The sequence below is a fragment of the Cervus elaphus genome, chromosome 14 (assembly GCF_910594005.1).
Source record: "Cervus elaphus chromosome 14, mCerEla1.1, whole genome shotgun sequence".
Taxonomy (NCBI): Eukaryota; Metazoa; Chordata; class Mammalia; order Artiodactyla; family Cervidae; genus Cervus; species Cervus elaphus.
In genome coordinates this window covers 52448106-52473031 of record NC_057828.1, presented here as the reverse complement: position 1 = coordinate 52473031, position 24926 = coordinate 52448106, and the positions used below count along the sequence as shown (strand labels likewise).

At 59.3% G+C, this 24926-nt stretch overlaps 1 protein-coding gene and 1 long non-coding RNA gene across 2 annotated transcripts in view; both read left to right on the top strand.

Annotated features, from left to right (window-relative positions):
- Positions 1-281: 281 nt before the first annotated feature.
- Positions 282-24926, top strand: part of SKI (SKI proto-oncogene) — a 56660-nt gene continuing 32015 nt past the window's right edge. Inside the window, exons 1-3 of the mRNA XM_043922910.1 lie at positions 282-418; positions 2638-2927; positions 3070-4895. Coding sequence (XP_043778845.1) covers positions 282-418; positions 2638-2927; positions 3070-4895 — 2253 coding nt within the window. The remainder of the gene's footprint in view (positions 419-2637; positions 2928-3069; positions 4896-24926) is intronic.
- On the top strand, positions 11761-22792 carry LOC122707573. Its single transcript, XR_006344846.1, has 4 exons — positions 11761-11772; positions 15116-15120; positions 20509-20514; positions 21144-22792. It is a non-coding gene; the product is annotated as an uncharacterized LOC122707573 (long non-coding RNA).

The following is a 24926-nucleotide window of genomic DNA, read 5'->3' as shown; positions in this document are numbered from 1 at the left end:
TCCCTGTGGCAATGGATACCACATCATCGCCAGCATGCTCATCTCCTGGGTCCTGGGGCACTGCCAGCTCTGAAGCCAGCACCCAACTGCTAGAGGCCTCTGAGGGGCCTGAATGGCTTTGCTCCCTTACAAGCAGGTTTGTCCATCCCTGGCCTCCCTGGCTGCAGGAGACGGATGCCACCCAGGGCAGGATTTGACCTCCTTCCCCACTGGTCCCAAAGCTTGGCTCGTGCCCATCGGGGTACGCATCCCACAAGTGCGTGCTTATCTCTCGAGCGAACATGTGCATGACCAGCTGCCTACACCCATCAGCGCAGCAAGGGCTGGGGAGTGAGCTGGGTGGCCTGGTGCACTGGGTTCCTCCTCTGCCCCCCAACATGGCTGTGCCTGTGGCCTGGCCCCTCCACCTGCCAGTGGGGTGAGTGGCCTGTGGCAGTGGTCAGTGGGAGGAGTAGGCCACTGGCCAGGATAGCTGCGGTGATAAGTTGATGGGAGGAAGGTCAGCAGGTGGGGCCCCAGCTGGGCTTGTGGAGCAGACAGGACTGGGCTGACTCTCCAGGCACAGCTGTCCTGGTCCATGGTGGTTGGGGTGGGCTCGGCTGCTCTAGAAACTCCAACATCTTTTGAGGAAGGAAACCTCAAAGTCCACTGAAGCAGTGAAGTTTTACAGACCAGTCCAGGCCCTTTCCTGAATCTCAGGGCCCTTCACCCCTCATCTGTCCCCCTCACCTATGCAGTCACTTTGGCTTCAATCTGGGTTCTCAAGCTCCAGAAGTGTTGGCTCCTCCACCTGGTCCCCTCTTAAGACCCCTTCCTGGAGCAATGCAAAGCCAGAGGGCAGAGGGGAGGGGACCCCCGGGAGTCAGGCACTGCCCATCCAGGGGCGCCCAGGCTCTGGGCCCTCCTGAGAATGCTGACTTGGCTGAAGGAGCAGGAGGAATCGAGCATTTGTTTGACTGAAAACCCTTCCTGTCCAACCCTCCAACCACCTTCTTTCAATTACAAGTCACCTGATTGTATGGGAGTCAAAGCCATGTAGAAGGAACACACTCAGGTACAACAGAAAATTTTTGGTCTGGATGTTGTTGTTTACTTGTGAAGCCATGTCTGACTCTTTGTGACCCCATGGACAGCAGCATGCCAGGCTTCCCTGTCTTCCTTCACCATCTCCCAGAGTGCTCAAACTCATGTCCATTGAGTCGGCGCTGACATCCAACTGTCTCATCCTCTGATGCACCCTTCTCCTCCTGCTGTCAATCTTTCCCAGCATCAGGGTCTTCTCCAGTGAGTCAGTTCTTCGCATCAGGTGGCTGAAGTATTGGATCTTCAGCTTCAGCTTCAGTCCTTCTAATGAGTATTCAGGGTTGATTTCCTTTAGGATTGACTGGTTTGATTTCCTTGAAGTCCAAGAGACACACAAGAATCTTCTCCAGCACCATGGAGTCTGCGAAAGCAAAAACGTCTCTTGTTTTGTGTGGACCCCTTTCCTAGTTTTCCTGTGTTGGCAGCCATAGGAAAACCTGGTGTTGGCAGCACTGCAGTGAAGAGTGGACGTGTAGGTGGGAGAGGGTTCACGTCCATGGTAGGGAGCTGTCAGTTCTTCAGACGTGGAGCAATGCACCCTGAACCACAAGGTCCCCCCGTGAGATTCTGTGGCCATACAGGTATGGGGTCTCTGCCCATTCTTGCTGCCTCTCTGGACACCTGTCCATGCCTGTAGAGACACCCAGTCAGCTCCCCCGGGGCAGGAGTGCTGGTTTGGGGTCAGTTTCAGCCTCCACTGGGGAGTCAGGAGCAGTGAGGGCCAAGCTGAAGGTCACACAGGCTGAAGTGGGTGGGCCCCCCATGTGTCCTCCAATACCTGGGCCAGCTTGGCTGCCCTGGTCCTGTGGAAGAAAAGACACCACTGCCTAGCTGGGCTGGACTGTCCCTCTGCCCTTGAGTTGAGCACAACCAGAACTGTCTTCTAGATATCTCAAGTCCGCAGTCCCCAGGACTCTGCTAGACACTGTTTCCTCGGGGGGCCACCGGGTCAGCCTGTCCAACCTCAGGCCCTTGTCTTGTCCCACCCAGAGCTTTCTGGTCTGTCCATCCCTCTTGATAGAGCCAGGGTTCAGAAGGATGGACAGAGTGGTCTCACACTGGCCCTTCCCTGGGTGTCCTGCAGATGTATAAATGGCTCTTTGGGCCTGGGGGCTGTAGGGTAAGGGTCGGGCCAGCGTGCTGGGGGCACAAGCAGGAGACAGGGTCCTGAGGAGCCTGGGCCTCGCGGTAACCTGGACGCAAGCCCTGCCCTGGAAGTGGCGGTGGGCGCACCAAGTGTCTGTGTTGGGGACCATGGTGCAGGGTCATTGGGGTGGTCGGCCCTGCGGCCAGTCATCCTTTGGGGGTTGCTGTGTCGCGCCTGCATCGCTCGGGGGGACCCCCAGAACAGTCTGCACGGTGTCTGTCTCCTGTGTGGGGTCTCTGGGGTGTTGCCATCCTGTAGTAATCCACATCCTCTGGCTCGGTGTCCCAGTCCTGCGTGGGACTTGGGTCATATTGCCTGGCGTCCCCGTCACGTGCGTGGGGAACCTGGGGGCTGGGCTGGGAGGCGTGCGGTAGAGGGTGCGCAGGCCCCATCCGCCCGCCCCTCAGCTGGTTTGCGGTTGTGGTGGGGGGCCCTGTGTGGGTTTCTGGGCTCTGGCGGCGACACGGCGGCGGGACGGGCGCCTTCGCAGCCGCGCAGGAAGCGGCCTCCACCGGATGGGGGGCCCGGGGCGCAGCCACCGCCCCCGCCGAGCGACCTTCCGGCGGGCTGGCCCGAACGGAGCCGAACGAGGCTGAGTCCCGGACGGGCGGGGCCGAGCGTAGCCGAGCGAAGCCGAGTCGCGGCCGGGCAGGCCCGAGATCAGCCGAGCGGATCCGAGTCCCCGGCCGGAGGGCGGGCCCGAACGGGGCCGAGTGAGGCGGAGTGCCGAGAGCGGGCGGGGGGAGCGCGCGTTCCTGGAAGAGCCGGGCCGTGGGGGGGGGGGGGGGGGCGGGCGCATTCCTGGCTGGCGCTCGGCTGAGGCCGACGCGCGGCCCCAGACGACGCTCGGGGCGGGGCGGCGGCGCGGGGCGGGGCGGGACGCGGGGCGGGGCGGCGGCGTGAGCTCAGCGCCCGGCGCTCAGTCCGAGCTGGAGCGAGCCGCCGGGAGGATGTGCGCCGAGCCCCGCGCCGCCGCCGCCGCCGCGGTCTGAGGCCGCCCCACAGGCGCTCCGCCGCCCCGGAAGCCGCGCGCGCGGGCGGGCGGGCGGGTGGGCAGGCCGCGGAGCCGGGCGCGGGCGGCGGGGTGGGCGCGGGCCGGGCCGGGAGGCCGGCGGTGGGCGCAACGCGGCCGGCCAGCGCCGCCGGGACGAGCCGGGCGGGCGCCGCGCGGTGGGAGGAGCGGGGCGGCGGCGGCGCGCCGCGCGAGGACGGCCCGGCGGGCCCCGCGCCCGCGCCCCCGCTCCTCCCGGGCCCCTCGGCCTCGGCCGCCGCGGCGATTCGCGCCTCGCGGCGCCGGCACCTGCCCGCGCGCCCCCCGCGAGCCCCGGGCCCGCGAGCGTTGGCGTTGGCGTTGGCGGCGCGCGCTGGGGCATGCCCCGCGCCTAGGGCCCGGGGGGCGCGCGGGGGGCGCGCGGGGGGCCCGGGCGGCGGCGGGCGCGGCGCGGGGCGCGTGGATGTGGCGCCGGGCCCGGGCGGCGGCGGCGGGCTCCAGCGGCGGGACCCCTTCGCCCCGCCCGCCTTCCCCTTCGCGCCCCCGGGCGAGGCCGAGGCCGCGGCCGTGATCGGCCGGGAGCCGGCGGCGGGGGGCGGCCGGGGCCGGGGCCGGGGGCGCCGCCGGGGCGCGCGGGGCGGCGGCGGGGGCCGCGGGGGCCCGGGCACGCGGGAGCGGGAGCGGCCTGGGGAGCCGGAGCGCACCATGGAGGCGGCGGCCGGCGGCCGCGGCGGCTTCCAACCGCACCCGGGGCTGCAGAAGACGCTGGAGCAGTTCCACCTCAGCTCCATGAGCTCGTTGGGCGGCCCGGCTGCCTTCTCGGCGCGCTGGGCGCAGGAGGCCTACAAGAAGGAGAGCGCCAAGGAGGCGGGCGCGGCCGCGGCGCCGGCGCCGGTGCCCGCGGCCGCCGAACCCCCGCCGGTGCTGCACCTGCCCGCCATCCAGCCGCCGCCGCCCGTGCTACCCGGGCCCTTCTTCATGCCGTCCGACCGCTCCACGGAGCGCTGCGAGACCGTGCTGGAGGGCGAGACCATCTCGTGTTTCGTGGTGGGCGGCGAGAAGCGGCTGTGTCTGCCGCAGATCCTCAACTCCGTGCTGCGCGACTTCTCTCTGCAGCAGATCAACTCGGTGTGCGACGAGCTTCACATCTACTGCTCGCGCTGCACGGCCGACCAGCTGGAGATCCTCAAAGTCATGGGCATCCTGCCCTTCTCGGCGCCCTCGTGCGGGCTCATCACCAAGACGGACGCCGAGCGCCTGTGCAACGCGCTGCTGTACGGCGGCGCCTACCCGCCGCCCTGCAAGAAGGAGCTGGCGGCCAGCCTGGCGCTGGGCCTGGAGCTGAGCGAGCGCAGTGTGCGTGTGTACCACGAGTGCTTCGGCAAGTGCAAGGGGTTGCTGGTGCCCGAGCTCTACAGCAGCCCGAGCGCCGCCTGCATCCAGTGCCTCGACTGCCGCCTCATGTACCCGCCGCACAAGTTCGTGGTGCATTCGCACAAGGCCCTGGAAAACCGGACCTGCCACTGGGGCTTCGACTCGGCCAATTGGCGGGCCTACATCCTGCTCAGCCAGGACTACACGGGCAAGGAGGAGCAGGCGCGGCTCGGCCGCTGTCTGGACGACGTCAAGGAGAAGTTCGACTATGGCAACAAGTACAAGCGGCGGGTGCCCAGGGTGAGTGTCCCTTGGCAGCTGTGCCTGGGGAGTGGGAGCGGGGCCTGGAGAGGGCGGGGTGCCCTCCTGGTTTGGGGGCTCAGCCTCCCCCATACGTTTCAGGGCTAGGTTTTGTTTTGTGGAAACTTGGTGGTGATGTTGGCGTCCCTGTACGCTGATCCGTATTGGGAGGAAGGTCCTTTGGTCTGACTCCTAGGATTAGCTCCTTGCCTGGTTGGGAGCCTGGGGGGCGGGCCTGGGGGGTGAAGCCCTCCTGAGGCCCACAGCTGTTGCCCAGCTGGGTCAGGAGGGGCAGGCCTCTTCTGCCCTTAGTCCCAGGAAGTTTGATCCTGCCCAGTTCCAGTCTGGAGCCTCCAGCCCAGGCCTTCCTGGGGACCAGGGGATGTCGACGTTGAGTGGGGGGCAGGGAACCGCCCTGGCCTTCCCACTCCCGGGCTGGCACACAGAGGGGCGCCTGCCCGTGTCCCCAGCAGGCGGAACTTGGCTGGGCAGGGCCTGTTTGTGCCTTGAAGTCTTGGGAGACAGACTCCAAAGCGAAGCCAGGTGTCTGGGCTGTGGTGGCCGGGGGCCGAGACTCGGCGACTCCAGCTCTGTGTGTGTGCCTGGCCTGCCAGAGAGTGAGTCTCAGAGTCCCCCGTGTGGGGGCGAGGGCCACTTGGCACCAGGCTCGGGGACTGGTCAGCGGGCGCCTGAGGATCTGAGTATTAGGGGAGCCATTGGCCTGTGGTTTGTTTTGGATGTGCACGTTTTCTCCTGTCCTTTCCTCTGAGACGCAAAGGGCGAGGTGGGGAGGGCCGCCTGTGTGGGGTCTGTTTGTTCACCAGACAGTGGATCCATGTGATCCAGCCTGCTAGCTCCTGGCCACTCACTGGGGTCCACACCAGCTTTGCATGGCACCTCCCCCCTCCCCAAGTATTTGTAACTTTTCTTTTGAGTATCCAGGCTTATTAAATTGCACACACAGAATGCTGCATTGGCTCTGCTATTCTTGGGAGGCCTAATTAATTCAGCTATTGCATCAAACTTTTTTTTCCGAATCTGTGAATAGATGTTCCCGCCCGGTTTTCTCTGGGCGCCCCTCCAGCGGAGTGTCAGAGTCTCTGGGAGCGGGGGAGGGGAGGGGAAGCCAGGCCTGTCGCCTGCGCTCGGGAGGCCCTTGTGCGCTCGTGGATGTGCTGGTTTTCCTGCCCTCGGCTCGGCTGGCGCCCAGGTGGCAGCTGTCTGCAGACCAGGGCTGGGATTGGGCGGGAGGGACGGTCTGAGTGGGCATTGTGGGTGGGGGAGGGTGCCGGTGGCAGGTCCCAGCAGGCTGATCGGGCCCCTCGTTTCAGACTGGGAGCTGGCCGTGTGTGGCATGAGGGGTGTTCCCAGTGAACTGGAGGCCTCTCTGTTTGGGGTGCCTGCCCCCTCGACAGCCATTGTGGCCCGAGGGCACCCCGTGTGCAGGATTGTGGTGGGTTCTGGCCGCCTGGATAAGCCTGTGGTTGAAAGGCTGTGGCAGGTCACTTAGTGCAGGGTGGACAGGAGACGGTCTTGTCTGCAGGGTGTGTCTGTGTTTGTGTCCGAATCTGGGTCATGTGTGTTTGTGGTTGTCTTCCTGGGGTCGGCTGTGGCAGCTGCAGGCCCAGGCCTTGGCTCCCTTGCAGAAGGCCTTGCTGTTCTGGACATGAGTGTCCGTAGGCTCAGGGAAGGCCTGGCCTCAGCTTGTGGGCCCAGGCACTGCCAGGCGAGTGGGCAAGACGGCCCCCTGAGCCCCAGCCTCAGAGAGGGGTCCAGAGCGAGCTGTGGTGTCTAGTGATTCCCCAGATGGTCAATGCCGCCCTTTCCTCTTGTGCCCCGCCAGCGCTGCTCAGAGCTCTCATTGATTCAGAAGGCTCCCCCGGGATGCTGATGGTGATGTGATCATCCTGAGAGTTTGGGGTCTCCAGACTGTGTGTCAGTACCACGTGTCGTCACAGTGGGGTCTGGGCCGGTGGTACCATGGGCCTCCGTCCAGGCCTGGGCTGTGCCACTGTCCGCGCTGGCTCCTGTGCCCTCCTGTCGCCCCCAGCTCAGTTGTCCTGTTCTCTGGCCTCTGCCCATGGCTTTGGCTCTGTGATCGTGCACTTGGGAGTCCTGGGGTGTGTGGTCCTTTTCAGGTCTCCCCAGCACAGCCTGTCTGTGCACCAGGGACACCACCCCAAGAGTGGGAAGGGGATTTCGGCCTCAGGGTGGGGAACTCATGGGGAGTTTTGGAAAAAGCTGCAGGGGAAGACCCCCTCCCCAGGCTGCGGGTCTCTGTTTGCTCCACCCACTCCTGACAGATTATTCATGGGATATGTTTTGATTTCTCCACTTCTTTCTGTAGTTCATTTTAATATTTTTGATCTCCTGAGGCCCAGGACAAAAAGCAGCAGAGACGTGCTGGAACTGCTCTTTGTGGGGGCCTCAGGTTGTGGTGAGATGAAGTGAGCTGATGTTCCTCCTGGGTACTGAGGGCTGCGGGGGCCACCTGGCTCTCTTGCCGCCAGCACTGGGGGGGCCTCAAGGGGGCCTCCTGGGGTCCAGTTGCCTTCACCTGCCCTTTTGTGCCCACAGCCTGAGCACAGCGGGGTGGCGGTCCCTGTGGTCGCCCCAGCATCGGGACAGGGCTCCAGCCTGAGCCTGGAAACCCTTGAAGGTGGTGTGTCTGTGCGTGCTGGCTGTGGGGGGGGGGGGGGGCGGGTGGTGCTCCTCAGTGATGCCCCTCACACCACAGGGGCCCCCAGGATGTGCCTCTGGTCATCCAGCCGCTGTCAGGGCTGCTTGGCCCTGGTGCCCTGCGCTGGGCGGGTCTGACCGTGGAAGTCCTCGGGGCTGCTCCTGTGTCTTCGCTCTGTCCCTCCCTGGCTGCCTGACTGAGCAAGCATGCACCTCAGTTTCTGCGTGTTGAAACAGGGACAGTATGCATAGCAGTTGTTGGCAGTGTGTTGGGGGCATGTTTGGGTGATGAATGTTGTAGGTGGGCAAGGATGTGTGTTTTTGCTGCTGGACCGTGTAGTAGTGAGTTGGGAGTCTCAGCCTTCCCACGCCCCCTTTCCTTGTCTTCTGCTTGGTTCCCTCATCTGATGGTCCTTGGACTAAGCTGGACCTGTCAGTCATGGAAGGGGCATTGGGATGTGTCCCTCGTTTTGAGGGATGGCTGCTCATGGGTCAGGTGGGCGGTGGGGGTGGCTGCCCGCCCTGGGCTGGAACTGGCCCGGCCCCTGCGTGGTTGAGAAACAGGCCGTTGGGAACTGCTCACTTTCCGAAGGTCCTGCTTCCCGGGGTGGAGACCGGGGATGCTGTTTGTTCATGGGGCCTCGTCCTTCAATGCTGAGTCCCTGCAGGAGTGTTTCCACAGAACTGCCTGCTTGGCAGGGGCTCGTGGACTGAGGGTCCCCATGCTGTGTGAGTGTCCAGAGTGGAGTCTGTGTGAACTCCCAGCAGTGGAGCGGTTTCCCCTGTCACCTGGGACGGCCAGGCCATCGGCGTGGAGGAACATGGACTCTCATAGTCCCTGCTGGGCAACAGCTGAGGCTTTGGTGAGGGAGATAGGCCATAGGGATTCCGCTAAGGGGGCACGTGTTGTATGGTCAAGCTCAAGTGGCTATGGGAGAGATGGTGTCAAGAATGTCCATTGGGCTGGAAGGGACTTTGGCCAGCCTGCCTTTCCTAGGACCACCTCTTTATCGTGGGGCTAGGCTCACAGATGCCCTCAGTCTGGGCACAGGTGTAGAGGCTTGGCTGTTCTTCGTCCACTGGCTTTGCTCGAGGTTTTTGTGGGCCCCATTGTGATTTCCTGGCTCCTGACGCTTTGCTGAGAAGGTGGGGTGCTGTTGGTGCTCTGCAGCCAGGCTCCTGGATGGGCCCAGCCCCGCGTGCAGGAGAATGGAATCCGCAAGTTGGCCTGGTTCTCAGTGAAGGCCCCAGAGCGAAGGCCCGGGACTCATCAAACGGGATACAGCAGCCTCTGGTCAGCTGAGTGTGAGTGAGGGAGGGTGTGGGGGGCCGGCTGAGTGCCCTCATCTGTGTGTGGTGAGCAGGGCCACGTTGAGGTGGTCCTCCAGGTCGAGACTGTCAGCCCATCAGCCCGTCTTCAGCCATCCTGCTAGTTTCCAGCACTTCTCTTTGTAACTGGGCGGGGCTGTCGGGTTGCCGGGGGCAGCAAGTTCCCTGAGTGGCCCTTGCCTCTGTCCCTGCTGCCTGTCTGGGGACCCTCGACCAATGCAGGGCTTTGAGAGTAGAGCCATTGGCTCCCAACCTTGCTCACAGCCCGTCCGAGTACTGTCTGTCTGAGATGCCAAGCGAGGCCCACGAGGAAGTCTGGGGAGGTGACCGCCGGGCGCCGGGAGGGCCTGGGGGAGGTGGTGCTTCCGGGCCCTGCACCCTGGCCGTCTGGCGGGAGGTGTTGGTGGCCGGCGGCCGGACTCTCTGTGGCCCAGAGACTGTTACACAAGCAGCAATAATGTGTCTCTTTCTAAGGATTGCGAAAGCTGGGGAGGATTTCTCCACTGGAAGAATTATGCAAGTTTCAACTGAAATGTTTTTAAAAAGTTTCTTTGTTTTGAGTCAAAATACAGAGGCTGAATTATTTCCTTAAGATCTGTGAGAGCTGCGGGAGAGGGAGAAGCCTCCACTCTTCCTAGGGCCCTGCTTGCTTGCTTGCTTCCTTCCTTCCCTCCGGCTACCCGTCACAGGGGATGGGGCGTGTTCGGGGGAGGTTGGGCGCCGAGGTCACGAGTGGGAGCTCCTGGCTACACGTGTCCGTGGGTTAGCAGGGGCTTGTCAGAGCCCCAAGTAGGGATGGGAAGTCATTTCTGGGAGTGTGAAGCTGTCACAGTGGGGTCTGAGGCGGGTTCCTGTTGGTGTCGGGTTAGAGCTGTGACTGGTGTCTGTGTGTCCATGTGAGTGGAGTGGGGCGGGTGGGGACTCAGGCTGTGTGTCCACAGTGTGGCCAGCGTGGCTCAGGCCCTGCAGGGTCCCAGGACGGGCGGAGGAGCCCGCACTGTGACCCACCTCTGTGCGTGCAGGGCCAGCTTCTCTGGTGGCCCGGGAGCAGCCGGGATGCTGTCGGGTTTATGGCGTTTGAGTCTCCTCTGATTTTACGTTTTTCACTTAGAAAGACTCAAAGAACGCTGCGACTTCTTGATTTTGCAGCTACAGATAATAATTCAGGAAGTCTCGGCGTGGCTCTGTGGCCGCACAGCCCGCAGCGGTCGGGCCTGCCCCGCGGTCTGGGCTCTCCGGGGAGACCTTTTTGCGGCCGACCTGGGGGTTGTGTGTTTGTGGTTGTGTTGTTGGCTTCGTGTGGGCCCCCAGTTCCGGGCCCGGAATAAATACTTGTCAAATGACTCACGGAGACATGAAATCACTAATGTCAAGGTTTATTGGCAGCTCGGCGCTCGCTGGCTAGAAACGGAAGGAGCGAGCGCTTTCCCTGGAGTGCACGGAGCCGTCCTGTGGGGCCTCAGGGCTGCTGGGGGTTCAGAGAGGGCTCCACCTGGACAGGCCCCGATGTGGCTTCCGCTTGGAGTTGGTTGGCCACTCTGTAAGGAATGTCTCTTGTTGAAAACAGGCTTCTCAGGGGCTACCATGCTGCTTGTCACAGAAAACGCGGTGACGGGTGGTGAGGGGGCTTTGTGGCTGTGGGGGAGGGAAGCTGGAGCCACTGGGCCTCAGGGTTGACAGGACTGCGGGTGGTTGGAGCGGAGGGGGTCTGAGGGCCCCGGGCACCCGTGAGACCTCACTCAACCCCTGAGCCCCTGTGAGGGGTGTTGCCGAGTGGAGGTGACCATCACGTGATGGGGAGGGTCTGGACCCCTGGGACAGGGCTGGCAGTGAGGAATGGGGCTGGGCTTCGGGACTGCAGGTGGGGGTCACCCACTGGGTGGCCCTGTGTGCCTCCGCTCACCTCCCTCTGCCCCAGGAGCTGTTGGCCACGTCTTCACAGGAGCCAGGCGGTGTGATTGGTGTCTGAGGACCTGGCTGGAACCTGAGCCTTCTCTGCACCCCACTCTCACCTGGTGCATCTCCTGGGCCGCATAGTGTCCCAGGAGGGCTGAGGGTCCAGGTTTGTGTGCAGTACACAACCCCCAATACCAGAGCCCCCCCATGTGTGGCGCTCGCCAGTGACAGCCACGTGGGCCCTGAGCCCCGGGGAGCCTGGCGGCCCTGCTGGCCTGGAGGGTGGTGGGGGCTGTGACTGGGCCTGTGTGTGGCCAGCTTTCTCTGTGCACGTCTGTCACCTTGGCTCTGTCGTGACCCCACGGCACTGGTTTGTGGTTCAGGCCTGGTGGGTGGGTGTGGCATCCACGCGCCGTGCTGTGGTCCTCCGGTCCACGTGAGCTGCCTTCAGAGCCTGACCTGCTTGCTGACTGGGGTCACTGTGGTCCCCATGGTGCTGGTGGTTCTCTTATGGCTGTCATGGTTCCTCCCGCCCGCCCCCGTGGATGCCTCCTGTTTGCCTGATGGTCTCCTCTTGCTGCCCTTCAACTGTTGGAACAAGAGGGGCCCTTGGTCCTGGGCACCCCCTCGCCCTGCGCGGGGCTGGGGCTTCTCTTGCAGGGACCTGTGGGTCTGGCCATGGACAGAGAGCTGCAGAGTCTTCACAGAGAGCCTTGGGGCCTGGCTGGCCTCCCCTGCGCCTCCCAGCCCAGCTGCTGTGGTTGTCTGGGTCTGACTGTTGCCCCCAGTGGGGCAAGTGTCTCAGGTGTTCTCTGAGTCCCTGGAGGAGGTGGGGCAGGGGCGCGTGTCCACGGGTGGTTCTGGAAGCTCCTGCCCAGCCCCCACCTCCAGGTCAAGGCAGGGAGGAGTCTCTGCTGGCCTTGCCTCTCCCTCCACTTGGTGTGGGGACCCTGGGTCTGGCGTGGTCCCTGGGGTGCAGCCTCTGCACGTACAGGGAGGGCAGGCTGGACGTGCAGAGGCTGCTGGCTCCCCCCACCTGCCGCCTCCCACTTCCTGGTGTTAGAACCAAGTTGCCCAAACCATTAAAAAAATTATACTCCCATGTTGAATGATATGCAAATGTAGTCAATTAAGCGAGGGGATTTTAATTAGCAGTTTAAGTTCATGTGTGAAGTGCCTAGCCTTAATTACTTGACAGTTTTGTTGTAAATTTGCTAAGTTTTTTTTTGCAGAACTATCAAAACTGTGATTTTTTTTTTTAACATCCTTGTATGTAATAAGTGTCGCCCAGCTTGCCTGACCCTAGTGGGTCTTGTCTGCATTTACAAAGCTCCTTAATCTGTGAAAACAAGGTAGGCCCTGGGCTGACTCCATGCGGGGCTCCGATAGTTAAACTGTGTTCTGAGTGGCCGAGGGGTCCTGGGCTCCTGGGTGGTGGACCTGGGACCCTCCTCCCAGCTGGGGTCTGGCTGCCTGCAGTGGAGCTGGGGCTGGGCAGTGTACCGTGGGACCGCAGAGGACTGAGGCTGCAGCCCCTGCCCAGCACCGTGAGTGGCACACGTGCACTGTGTGGCCCGGTCCCAAAGTCCCGCCCTGAGAGCCCTGGTCCCTTGCTGCTGAGGACCTGGAATTCCCAAATTCCCAATCTTGCTCCTTCCCCACCTCCAGGAAGGAGGACCCACTCCTGCTGCCGTGTACCCCCCACCCCCACTCCATTCTTCTGATGATGCAGCCCACCCAGCCTGGTGTCCAGTTTCTACTGAGGGAGAGGAGATGTGTGCTTGTTTGTTGGATTCGGATTCGTGTTGGACTCTTCTCCCCTTTGGGGAGGATCTGCTCTAATTTTCTTATTGCTGTTGTTGAGGTAGTCTCAAGTCATCCAGGGGTCTTCTGTGGTTTTTAGTGCCCCTCCCAGGTTTTATTATCTGAGCTCTGGGTGTTTCACATATGCAGTTAGGATTTTAAGTGTTTTCTCGAACTACTTTGTGATTTCTCTCAGCAGTCAATGTGACAGGGGCCCTGGCCGGGACCCTGCAGAGCAGGCGGCTGTGAGTTGGGGAGGGATGGGGCGCAGGCCTTCTGAGGGGCTCGAGGGAGAGCTGTGGAGCTCCGAGCCACCTGGGCCTCTGCCTTTGCTTGCTTAAGCTTTGAGGGGTGAGCAGAGTGGGCCCAAAGGGTGATCCCAGTCCAGGTTCCTGCCCAACAGTGAGCACCCAACCCCCAAAGGGCCAGCATGTGTGTGGACTTAACAGTGGGTGGTGGTGTGAGGGCAGATTCAGGTGCCCGCGAGTGGGGAAGTGGTTCATGCAGACACGTTCCTGGTTCCACACCTGCTTTCATCTCACTCATTTCCTCTAATGCCTTCTCGCTAAAGCAGACCCCAAGCATCATTTCACACGTGAGTGTTTCAGTATCCGTCTAACAGATACAGGATCGTGGGAAATCATTACCTTGGGGCTGTTAGCGTGTCTGGCAGAGTTGACAACAGTGTCTGAATGCCTGCGGGTCCCCAGCCTGTATTCAGATCGCACATCTCAGACATGGCTCTGCAGGCCTCCCTCATCCACGCCCCTGTGTACACATGTGTCATGTGCACGGCTGTGCCTGTGGGCAGCCACGGAGCACTTTGGTGAGCAGTCTGTGGTGTTGAGGGTCCTGGAATGTCTTTCACATCCAGGGACTGGGCTGTGTTGTTGTTATTATGCTAGAGTCTTCAGAGAGTGTCTTAATGTGGACTCCTCCCAGGAGCCTCAGGGCAGCAGTGCGGAAGGTCAAGTACACTTTCCACCAGCTTCCAGCGCCCCCCACCCCTGACTCCACCATCCTGAACGTCCCTGTGTGGACCTGTGTCCAGCGCGTGTGTGGCCCTCACCTCCACCTCGTAGCTGGGGCTGGTCCCTGCTCTTGTGTGATGGGTGTTGGGCCTCCCGTGCGGGTGCCTATGGATGGGACTGTGGTGCATCCTTGCTGCAGGCGTGTGCATGTGTGTCTGGGTCAGAGGTCACGCTCAATTGTTTTCTGCAGGGAGGGTGGGACCTGTGTCCCGAGGGGCCTCAGGTCAGTGGTCACCGCGGGCACATCTCCTCTAATGCCCAAGACTTGAGCTGAGGCTCTCATAGGAGATTTGGCAGCTCAGAGGGAGCTCCTGACCTTGTTGGTCGCATTTTTGTTTGTTCCATTTGGTTGCTCACACACAGGGTGCCTGTACTTCTCTGGGTATTCCCTTGGGAGACTCTGACCCAGAGAGGCAGGTCATCTTCATGGATTCTTGATTTTGTTGCCAAGATTCTCCCTCTTAACAGCATCAGGTGCCTGCCTATCTTCCTCCATCCTCACAGCCTTACTCACTGTCATTCAGAATAGCCTTGTTAAAGGGAAATATCTCATTGATCCATTTTTTCTTAAAGGAGTGGGACATTTTATTATTTTTAGTATTTTTTTTTCCTCTAATTTTCCTTGTGTGTGGTGTTCTTTATTGTGGTAAAATGACACTTACCATAAAATCCACCCTCCTCCTTTTTTTAAGTGCATAGCTCAGTGGCGTCGGGCACATTATCGTTGTTGGGCGGCCATGCCCACCATCATCTCCAGGACTTTCTCCTCTTCCCAAACTGAAGCTCCGCCCCCACCCTCCTACTTTGTGTCTCTGTGACTCTGACTCCTCCAGGGACCTCAGAGAAGTGGAATCGCATAGGATGTCTCCTCTTAGATCTGGTTTGTTTCACTCTGCGTCGTGTCCTGAGGTCTGTCCACGTTGGAGCCGGTGTCAGTGTCAGGACCGCCTCCCTGTTTAAGGCTGGATCCTGTTCTGTTGCATGGATGGACCACATTCTGTTTGTCCGTCATCTGAGGACGGGCACCTGGGTTGCTTCTGTGTTTCGGTTGCTGTGCATGGGGCAAGTCCCTGCTCTCAGTTCTGCTGGGCACATCCTCACAGGTGGAATTGCCGGGTCGCACGGTAGTTCTGTGTCTGCTCCTTGAGGAACCTCTGTCCTGCCTTCCTCGGCAGTGGTGCCCCTGAGTCCCAGATTCCCCATGTCCTCGCCAGCACTGGTTTCTGGTTTTGACAGTATTTGTCCTGATGGGTGGGAGGCTGTCTTGCTGTGCTGTTGATTTGTGTCCCCTGATGATCAGTGATGTTGAGCATCTTGTCATGGGCTTGTTGGTTGTGTGAGTACGCTGGCCTCTGAGGGGTGGCCAGTGAGCTTGACGTGAGACTGTTCTCTCTGGAGCCTATGTCCTGCCCCTGTTTCTCGAGAAAGTTCTTCAGAGAGGAAGCGGCAGTCTTCTCATGCTTTTCCCCACACTGAGACCAGAAGTCGTGCTTTCCCCCTTGCAGAGACCGGAGTCTCTGCCTTTTAATCTTGTCACCACATGGGGGTTGCATGTTGGGCCCAGAGCAGGGGGACACCCACCTGTGTCCTGGATAGCTTGAGGGCAGTTCTGGGCAGGAGAGCCTGTCGGCTGGATGTGGACTTTCCCTCTGGCTCCGGGACAGCCAGGAGCCCACGCCTAGGACCGCCGGCCACTTGGCGTTCTCCCTCCGCCTTGGACATAGTTTCCTGAATGACTGGTGCGTGCGCCCCTCTCATGGGCTTTGGGTCCAGCCCAGCATCCAACCATGATTTCCACTAGTTTGTCTCCGTTGGTTTCAGGAGGCCACAGTGACAGGTGGCCCGGGAGACACAGGTTGTCCAGGCAGATCAGGCTGCTCTGGGCCCTGACTGGTGGCCCTGGCCAGGCTGGGCTGTGCCTGCACTGCCAGAGCAGTTGAGCGGCCTCTGAACCAACCCAGATGTTTGGTTTCCAGACGCCCCCATCTTGGCCTCTTGCAGGAGCAGGAGTGGGCGTGGACCCGAAGGCCAGGGGCCGGGAGAAGTGACCCTCTGCTTCTGTGTCCACTTTGTCTTAGCTGTTGAATATTGATGAGCGTCTGGGGTGTGAGGGCGCCCTGCCTCGTAGCTCTTGAAAGGAGGGTCCTCGATTTTTGTTTTGCAAATACTGCCAGGTCTGCCTGCTGGGTGGGGGTGACGCCACTGGTTGGATTCAAAAGGAAGGCCTGGTGGTGGGAACCTGGGCAGGGCCCGTGGGGACCTCAGTGAGGGTGGCTCTTTGTGCTCTGGCTGAAGAAAGAAAGAGGAGTTGGAAACCGCTTGGGGTGGGAGGGCCCCCCTCTGCCCCACCTGCTGCCCACAGTGAGCAGAAAGCACTGTCTTTGGATCTAATTTTAACCTCTTTCTTATCCCATTTTCTCTGTGCAGATGTTAGCAAGTATAATTTTTTGGTATCTGGTGAAGTCCAAGTTTCTAGAAGTCTAGAGAGGCAACATTGGGTAGGGGCAGGGATCCTTAAACTTGATTGCTGGGAATTCCCTGGCGGTCTAGTGGATAGGATGTAGCCTTTTCACTGCCAAGGGCATGGGTTTGATCCCTGGTCAGGTGAACTAAGATGCTTCAAGACACGTAGTGTGGCAAAAACAAAAAGAAAAAAGAGAAAACATTGGCTTTATTTTTTTTTTTTTTTTTTGTGAAAAAACCAGATAGAGCCCACTTGATTCCTGGGGCCAGATCCTGGCTCAGCCAACTTCTCACTTGTATTAGAGGCTTCGTCAATTCCCTGGGCCCTGGTGTCCCCGTCTGTAAAGTGGGTGGGGGAGTGGGGTGCTTCCTCTCATTGGTCATTACGAAGGCCTAGCACTGTGCCCGGCCCTGTCTCTCCCTTCCTAAGCCGGGGCATTTGACAGGAGGCAGCAGGCCGGACAGGCCATCCCAGGAGCCCGGCTGGGCCCACGTGTGGGCATCTGCAGGCTGGCACAGTGGCCTCCTTGCAGCCAAGCAGGCCAGCGGATGGGCGCCAGCAGGTGCTCTGAGCGGAGCCGGGCAGCCAGGCTCCCTGTGCCAGCAGCAGCTCCGGGTAGCCTGGGCCTGTGTGGTGCGTGGTCAGTGTGCCCACGCTGGCTGCCCTGATGGACTCGTAGAGTCTCGGCCGACTTCCATGCCGGGCCCCAGATGAGGCGGGTGCTGGTGCGTTTGGCCCGTGTTGGGGTCCTGTTGAAATGCTGGGAGCTGCCCGTCCTGGGTCCCCTGGGCTCTGTATGCAGCCAGGCGTGTGAGTGCGGACTCAGGTGTCCACTGCAGCATGGTGCTTGCTGACAGGCTGAGGGAGTCCCTTCTCTGTCAGGTGCAGCCTCCAGATGGCCCCCTGGACGGAGGGAGGACCTGCATCCTGTCAGAGCAGGGCAGGTGGTTCGGGTTTTCAGATGGGAAGATGGGAAGACTGGGGGTAACTCTTCACGTGGGGACTTGGGTAAACAGCCAACAGCGGTCAGCGCTTCATCCACAGCCTTGGTCTCAGTGGAGCAGCACTGATCCCAGAGCCGTTCTTACCCAGAAAGATGAGGTTTTCTGGAAAGCAGAAACAAGGCAGTGTGTTGAGAACCCTCTTAGGAGGCTCACTCGTTCCCTTCCTGCTCTTGGGGCAGAGCCTCAGGAGGGAGGAGCCCAGGGGCAGCGCCCAGGGTCCAGGGTCTTGGCTGGGGGTTGGCGAGGGGAGGGTCCCATCCACCTGCTCCTTGTCGCTACAGGTCCTCACATGCTGGATTATGCATCACCCTTGCAGAGAGTTGAACAGAATTGGAGATCTGTTTTTCAAACTAGGGTTTGTTACTGTTCAGGAAAACTTGGAATTTTGAGAGGTTTTTTCATGCTATTGTTCCATTTCTGATGCTTTTGGGTCCGATTTAGAAAAACCACTCAGCGTGGGTTACATGTTGCAAGATGTCATTGCCCTGCCCAAGCTGGGCGTCCCCAGAGTGCCGCTGTCCCTTCTTGGCACATGTTCTTGTGTCCTCATGCCAGGGGGTGTCCACGCCCCTGCGGACAGCTCCCATGCCCCTGCAGACAGAGGAGCAGACAGTCACCTGTTGGTGAATCTGCCGCCTCTCCTTGGTTCAGGGCTTTTTATTTTTTAATTTGTTGTGTACTTGGCTGCGCCGAGTCTTTGTTGTGGCACTCAAGATCTTTTAGCTGTGGTGTGTGGGATCTATCCCTGATGAGGGATCGAACCCGGGTCCCCTGCACTGGGAGCACAGAATCTTACCCACTGGATCACCAGGGAAGTCCCTGGGGCTTTTTTATTATAAGAAATTTTCAAACCTGCAGTGAAGCTTTGAGGCAGGTTCCCGAGGGTTCACTGCCATCGTCCTGCTGCATTGGAGGGAGAGTGTCCGACGCTGTGGTCCTTGGTATGTGACCGTGGGGGCCCGGCTGCAGCACCGTCATGCTTCTCGCCCACTTAGCCCTCCCGTCCAGTTTGCTTCTGCCCAGGACCCACTAGGATGGGCCTTGCGATCCGGTGTCTCTGTCTGAGCCTGTCTGCTGGGATCCCCCCACCTGTGGTCCTGAGGGCGAGGGGCTGTCCTGTGGGCACGTGCCTCGTGTGTCTCCTGGCTGGTGTCGGTGGCAGGCTGGGAGCGAGCCCACCTCCCCTTGGAGACGGCAGCTTCGCTCACACTCGTGGGTGAGTCTGCTTCTTCCCTCTGTGGTTAATAAATAATCTGTGGGCAGACTTTAGACCCTGGCAGTGTCTGGTCCCCGTGAACTTTCTCCTGGTGGGTTGGCTGTCCCTCCAGGATGCTGCCCGACCGGCAATAGGTGGCTGGCCTGCTGCTCCTCTCCCGCCTCCCCTCCCCCCACCCCTCCTCTCCCCTCCCCCTTCCTCCTCCCCTCCCTCCTCCTCTGGCTGGTTGGTATCACCAGATTAGCCCCAGACAGTGCTGCGGTCATTCCTGCCATTATTTGATGCCTCAGTCATCCTCTTTGGGCCACCTGCTAGGGACTCAGTGTCTCCCAATGGCTTTTCTCTGACCCCCGACACCTGCCCGACGCCCCCACACCTCCCTGCAGCATGTGGCCCATCCCCTCCTGACTGTAAGGCAGCTGGTCACTGGGGGTTTAGACACAGATGCAGCCCCTTAATGTGGTCACACCTACCCCCTAGCAGGAGTCCCCAGGGGGTGGGTGGGTTCCAGTCTCAGGGTTGTGTCACGGTGGGGCAGCAGTCGGTGGCTGCTGACAGTAGAGGGTCTCACTGCCCGTGAAAAGTTGGGCCATTTTCCGAGTCTTGTGGGTCATGGATGAGACCTGAGCCACTTCCCCTGATTTCTGTCCTGGGCCTCCCATGGGCTATATCTGTTGCCAGATAGCCCAGAGGCTATGTCTGTGCCTCTGTTCACTCCACTCTGGATGTGCCCTGACCTGGGATCACTCACCCTCTTCCTGCCTGGGGTGCTCCCAGGTTCCTGTGTGACACATGGGGTCAGGAGGGGAGGGCTCCTGGTGGGCTGCACACCCTCCAGATGCCTGTTACTTCAGTTTGAGGTGAAATGGAGAGGATTGAAAACTGTCGCTTTTTCCATTTTAAAAAGGAATATTCTACCTCAAATCTCTGAAAGCTCTGTAAAGTTAAAAAAATAATAATAAGGGTTGATTCATTTTAGCAGCCCTAATAAGAAAGATGATGTTGTTCAGTCACTAAATTGTGTCTGACTCTTTGTGACTCCAAGGACTGCAGCATGCCAGGCTTCCTTGCCTTTCACTATCTCCTGGAGTTTACTCAGACTTGTGTCCATTGAGTCAGTGATGCCGTCTAACCGTCTCATCCTCTGTCACCCCTTCTCCTTCTGCCTTCAGTCTTTTCAAACATCAGGGTCTTTTTCAATGAGTCAGCTGTTCACATCAAGTGACCAAAGTATTGAAGCTTCAACATGAGTCCTTCCAATGAATATTCAGGGTTGATTTCCTTTAGGATTGACTGGTTTGATCTCCTTGCTGCCCATGAGACTCTCAATCTTCCCCAGCACCACAATTTGAAAGCATCAGTTCTTGGTGCTTAGCCTTCTTTATGGTCCAGCTGTCACATCCATACAAGACTACTAGGAAAACCAGAGCTTTGAATACAAGTGTCTTGAGAGCAGTAGTCACTGTTCTGGGATGAGGTCCTGCCTTTGGTGTGACCTGATGGTCTGAAGGTCCTCTGGGTCATGGGGGGGCGGGGTGTTGGGGGTCACGATCCCAACAGGTGGCCCAAGGCCTCTGTGGCTGGGAAGGTGACCCCAAGTTCTGGGCCCTGTGCTGGGACACAGCCTCCCAGGGAGCGTGGGTGGAGTCCTTGAAGGCTCCAGTGCTCTGTACTTGCTGAGAGCTTCTGTCTCTGTCAGCTGCTGACCACAGTGATGCGAGAGCCTGAATGCAAGGACAGACACCTAAGAGAAGACAGACCTTGAAGACACACTGGGCCATGGCCACCTTGCCCTCCAGTCTTCCCATATAGTCCATGGCCCTCCAGAGAGGACCGAGCCCGTGTCCCCACAGCCCCTCCCAGCTTGAGGCTGGTTCCTTGGTGAGGCCAGTGTTGGGCCAGTGCCAGGCTCTGCCAGGAGTACCTGTGGGTCTAGCTATCGGCAGAAGGTTCTAAATACTGAGCCTCACAGGGACATAAGGATGGCCTGATTGGAATGAATGTTTAGGATCTAATGTGATTACAGCTGCGTTGGCCAATCTGTGGGGTACTGTGCACCATGAGTCACAGCCTCATCCGTCCAGATTTGCAGACAAGCACTCCGCCAGCACCACCACCACCCCCCACGGTCAGTGAGCATGGGCCTCGTGGGGCTGGGGGCCTCAGGTCCTCCCCAGCGAGGCTTCCAAAGCAGCATGTGTGCTTGTTTTCCACATACCCTGTGTGTATCCCTGTGTCCAGGCCTCCAGGGAGGGGAGGGGGACATTGTGTGTGTGGGTCTGTCTTTAGAAGGGCCCTTCGAGGAGACAGCCTGTGAAGCCAAATTCTCTCAAACCTTCCTGCACACGTGCCTGGTAACCAAGGCTGCCGCCTCCACCAGGGGCCTTGCTTTTATTCACGAGGACTTGTTCCCAGCATGCATGTATGTAGTCGCTCAGTTGTGTCGACTCTCTGTGACCCCATGGGCTATAGCCCGCCAGGCTCCTCTGTCCATGGGATCATGCATTTGTCAGTAAGTGAGCACATACTCCAAGCCTGGGAGTGAGGCGGAGGCTGAGACAGGCCCCTTGGGGATGAGGAGGAGCTGGCTCTGGCTGTGCTTCCAGCTGGGTGCCATGTGCAGGCCTGGCCTGCCTGCCGCTTGCAGGGCCCATGGGGGTGGGGGGCGGCGTGTGTGAGCAGCGGGAAGAGCAGGGCCTCCCTGTGGCGCTTTCTGTCGCCTGAGGCCCCAGAGCCATTAGTCCAGGGCCTTGCCCCCACCTTGCCTGGGCATCAGGTTCTGTGTGGCTCACGTGGAGCTGAGGGACCTTCATTCGGAAGCTGGAGGATATGTGGCCGTGGGAAGAAGCCTCACAGCTGCCCGGTGGCGTGAGGGGTACAGAGGGGTGGGGGCGACCCGTCAGCCAAGGCCTTGGCCAGGCGTGGCGCTGGTGGCCCCTGTCTGTTGTGGGCTGAAGTGGACCCCCGGGGACTGCTGCAGGGCGGTGCTGCCTTCTGGATGCCTCACACCTGCCCTACTCATCCCCTGCGAGGCCTGCTCTGATGGGGAGCCACCCCAGGCCCAATGTACACCCAGCATGCCTGCCACCTTGGCGGTGCCGCCTAGCCCTTGCCATGGGAGGGGACTGTGGACTGTGCTCACTGGATCCCCTCTGCCTCCCGCCCCTGCAGTCAAGAGAAGGGCTGGAGGTACCAGATGTCCCTGCGCCCTGGAGGACCCCGACAGTGGCAGGGGAGGTCGAGGGCCGTGTGAGCAGCCTTTGGGCTGCAGTCCTGCAGGTCTGAGTGCCTGTGGCCAGGAGCTGTCCTGAACTGTGGTACGGTGTTTCAGGCACCCCAGGCATGTTCCTTGGTGGGTCCAGGGGAACTTCTCTGTGTCTCCGAGACTTTCTGAGACACGTGGGAGCTGCTCGTCCATCTCTAGATGCTGATTCTGTAGAGTCGGGAGGGCCCACTGTGTTGACTGGGCTGTTACTCTGCGAGGTGCACCTGCTTGGAGTGCTGGCCGGCCTCTTGCCGACCCCTCTACCCTTAGATGAAGCACCATCCAGCCGTGATGGACTTGTTTCCAGTTTTGGCACTGATGGAAGGGCTGACCCAGGCTCTCCTGCCCATCGGGGAAACACCAGGGTGCAAGAACCCCTTGCAAGGACCACTGCTATCTGTCTCGTTGCTCTGTCCCTTGAGTCACCCTGCAGTGGAACTGCCTCCTCCCAGGAACGGCCAGACCGAAAGGTCAGGAACCTTGTCGGCTGCTGTCCATTTTGGTTTACGTGGTGCTCAGTCTGGACATGCTGACGTGCACCCTCTGGCTGTCAGACAGCCCTTGTGTGCGCTCCTGCTCGTCACTGTGGCCTCTGGGCGGGAGCAGAGTTAGGACCTTCTGTTTGCTTCTGATGTCCCCAGGGTCTAGGCCAGCCGACTCTGGCTGTGACTCAGCCTTTGCAGGTGGGATCGTGATGTCCTGGGTGGGCACGGCCATGGCGGCTCTTCTTCCTCCAGATGCCCTTCCCCCTGTGGGGCACAGGTGGGACCTTTAGCCCGGTAAGGCCCACTTTATCAAGTGGTAGGAGGTGTAGGCTTGTACCCCCACTCCCCAGGCACACGGACATCATTTCTTCATCTGCCTGGGGTTTGAGGGTTTGATATTTATTTTTACCATTACACAGGTGTCCTCTTACAGCTAAAGGGCAGAAGGCCCAAACTCAGTGTCCCCGTTGTGTCTTCCCCACTTGGCATTGGGCAGGGGCTTCCTGTGGTTCACAGCTTATCCTCTGTTGACTCCATGTTTCTCAGTCACCTCCAGGCCTGCCCAAGCCTGTGTGTCTCAGGTCTGGATAAATCGACCCTTCATGCTGACCACTGTGACTGTGGGACTGTTTACCCTGAGCTGATGGACAGTTCTGATCTCACTTCCTGTCTGCTCTAGGTCCTGCATGCTGACAGGTCCCACGTTCTGGCCTCACTTCCTGTCTGCTCTGCGTCCTCCATCCTGGCAGGTCCCTTGGTTCTGACCTGTCTGCTCTAGGTCCTGCATTCTGACCTCACTTCCTGTCTGCTCTGTTTTCCACATCCTTACATCACTTCCTGTCTGTCTGTCGTGTGTCTGGGTTGGTCAGTCACTGTTTCCTGCTCCCTTGTCGGTGCTGTCCCCTCTCGGAGGCCGAGGTGCTGGACCTGGTGTGTGCCCTGCCTCTTCCTCCTGGGCCCAGCATCCGACAGGTGGCTACGCAGGCCTGGTGCTGGTGCCTGCCCCTTTTGGGGTGCCTGGTGGCATGTCCCAGATGTTGGTCCACTGCTCTCTGGTGACCTGGAGAGCTTTCTGGCTGGATGTCGGCCTCTCTGTCTCTTGGTGTCACTTTCTGGAGATTTCCTCCAGTTTATTGTCATGTTCATTTTTATTTTATTTCTAATTTTTATATTTTAAATTTATTTTTGGCTGTGCTGGGTCTTCATTGCTGTGCAGGGGCTTTCTAGTTGCGGTCAGTAGTGGCTACTCTCTAGTTGCTCTGCGAGGGCTTCTCATTGTGAGAGTTCTCATCACAGAGCCCAGGTTCGTTGTGGCTCATGGGCTTAGTTGCTTCTAGCATGTGGGATATCCCTGGATTAGGGATCGAACTGGTGTTGGCGGGCGGATTCTTAACCATTGGACTACCAGGGAAGTCCTGTGGTGTTCATCTGTAATACTTCTTTTGTTGTTGTTGTTTCTTCTGTAAAAGTGCTCACCTGTTCTGTTCCATGGCTTGTCTCCTAGCCCCAGGGGTATTGGCTGTGGTTTCCTCTGAAGTCAGCTTTCAGGGCCTGCTTTTCCCTCGATGGTGGTTCTCAACCATATGGTTTTATCATGGGGAAGCGTAGTGGGCATCAGGGCGGGGCAGGGCCGGGCACTTAGAGTCCACTGAACTGTTTCTGGTGATGTTCTCAAGAAACGTCCTCCTGTGGTCGCAGGCGCCTGCATCCTGTGCCTGTCCACTCGGTCCCTGGTCCTTCTCTGTGCTGCCCGCCCAGCCCCCTCCCACCCCCACATGTGTGCCTTTGCTGGAGAGCGGGGGCTTTGGCAGTTTCTGAGAGGAGAGCAGGGTTGAAGTATCTTTGTTCTTCCATCTTGAAATGAATTTTCTTTCGTTAGCATTTTAATTATTCTGTCTTGATGTGTTTCTCTGAATTTGTAGAAGGTTTTGGCATTTTAAGCATTCAGGAAGGAAGGGCATAAAGAGTTGCTTTAAAAAGGAGGATGCGTTGTTGCCAGTTATTTGTGATCTTAACCAGAAGTAACCTTCAAATAAGCAAGATTTATTTTCTGAAAGTGTTTTATTTCTTGCTAGTGTGTGTGTGCATGTGTGTGCACATGTGTGCGCGCGTGTCCACACAGGGTTCACTGCCATTGAAGGTCTCACACTCAGCGTCACTGGCTGAGTGTGGTCTTGACTGATGTTTGGACAAATGACTCAGACCCCTTATTCTAAGACTTAATCATCCCTGAAGGATGACTAAGTTCCAGATCCTGCCGAGCAGAGTGCAGTCAAGGGAGAATGTGAACCAGGACAATTTTAGAACTGCTTTTTAAAAATGGGTTGAAAACTCTTTGTCAAGAAGCGAAAAGAACCAGCAGGAGCTGTTTAGTAATAGAGGTTTGTCAGGATGAATCTCGTTTTCTTTTCTCTTTTTTTTTTTTTTTGAAATTTTCTCCCTTGGTTATTCTAAGTCAACACACGTGTTTTATCACAGACTGCCCCAGACCTTGGCTCTCCTCTGTGGACCGTGGTATGCAGCTGTAACGTGCTCATTCTTGGCTCTGGATCAGTCCCTCTGTCTTGCTGGTTTTCTAGGGCAGAGGTTCTAAAGCTTGAGCTTCAGAATTCTTCAGTGATGAGCCTGTGGGTTCCACCCTGGAGTTTCAGATTCCTGGGTCTGGGGTGGGTGCTGAGACTTTGCATTTCTAACAAGTTCCCAGGTGAGGCTGCCGCTGGGCCCCCCCACCCCGGCCCCAGAAGAAGCCCTGGGCCGAGGCCAGCCCCCACCGTCTGTGTAGATAAAGCTGTATCTACTCGCTCCTCACCCCTGGCGTCCACTTGGCCTGTGGCTGCTTTTGTGGGAGTCTGGAGCAGC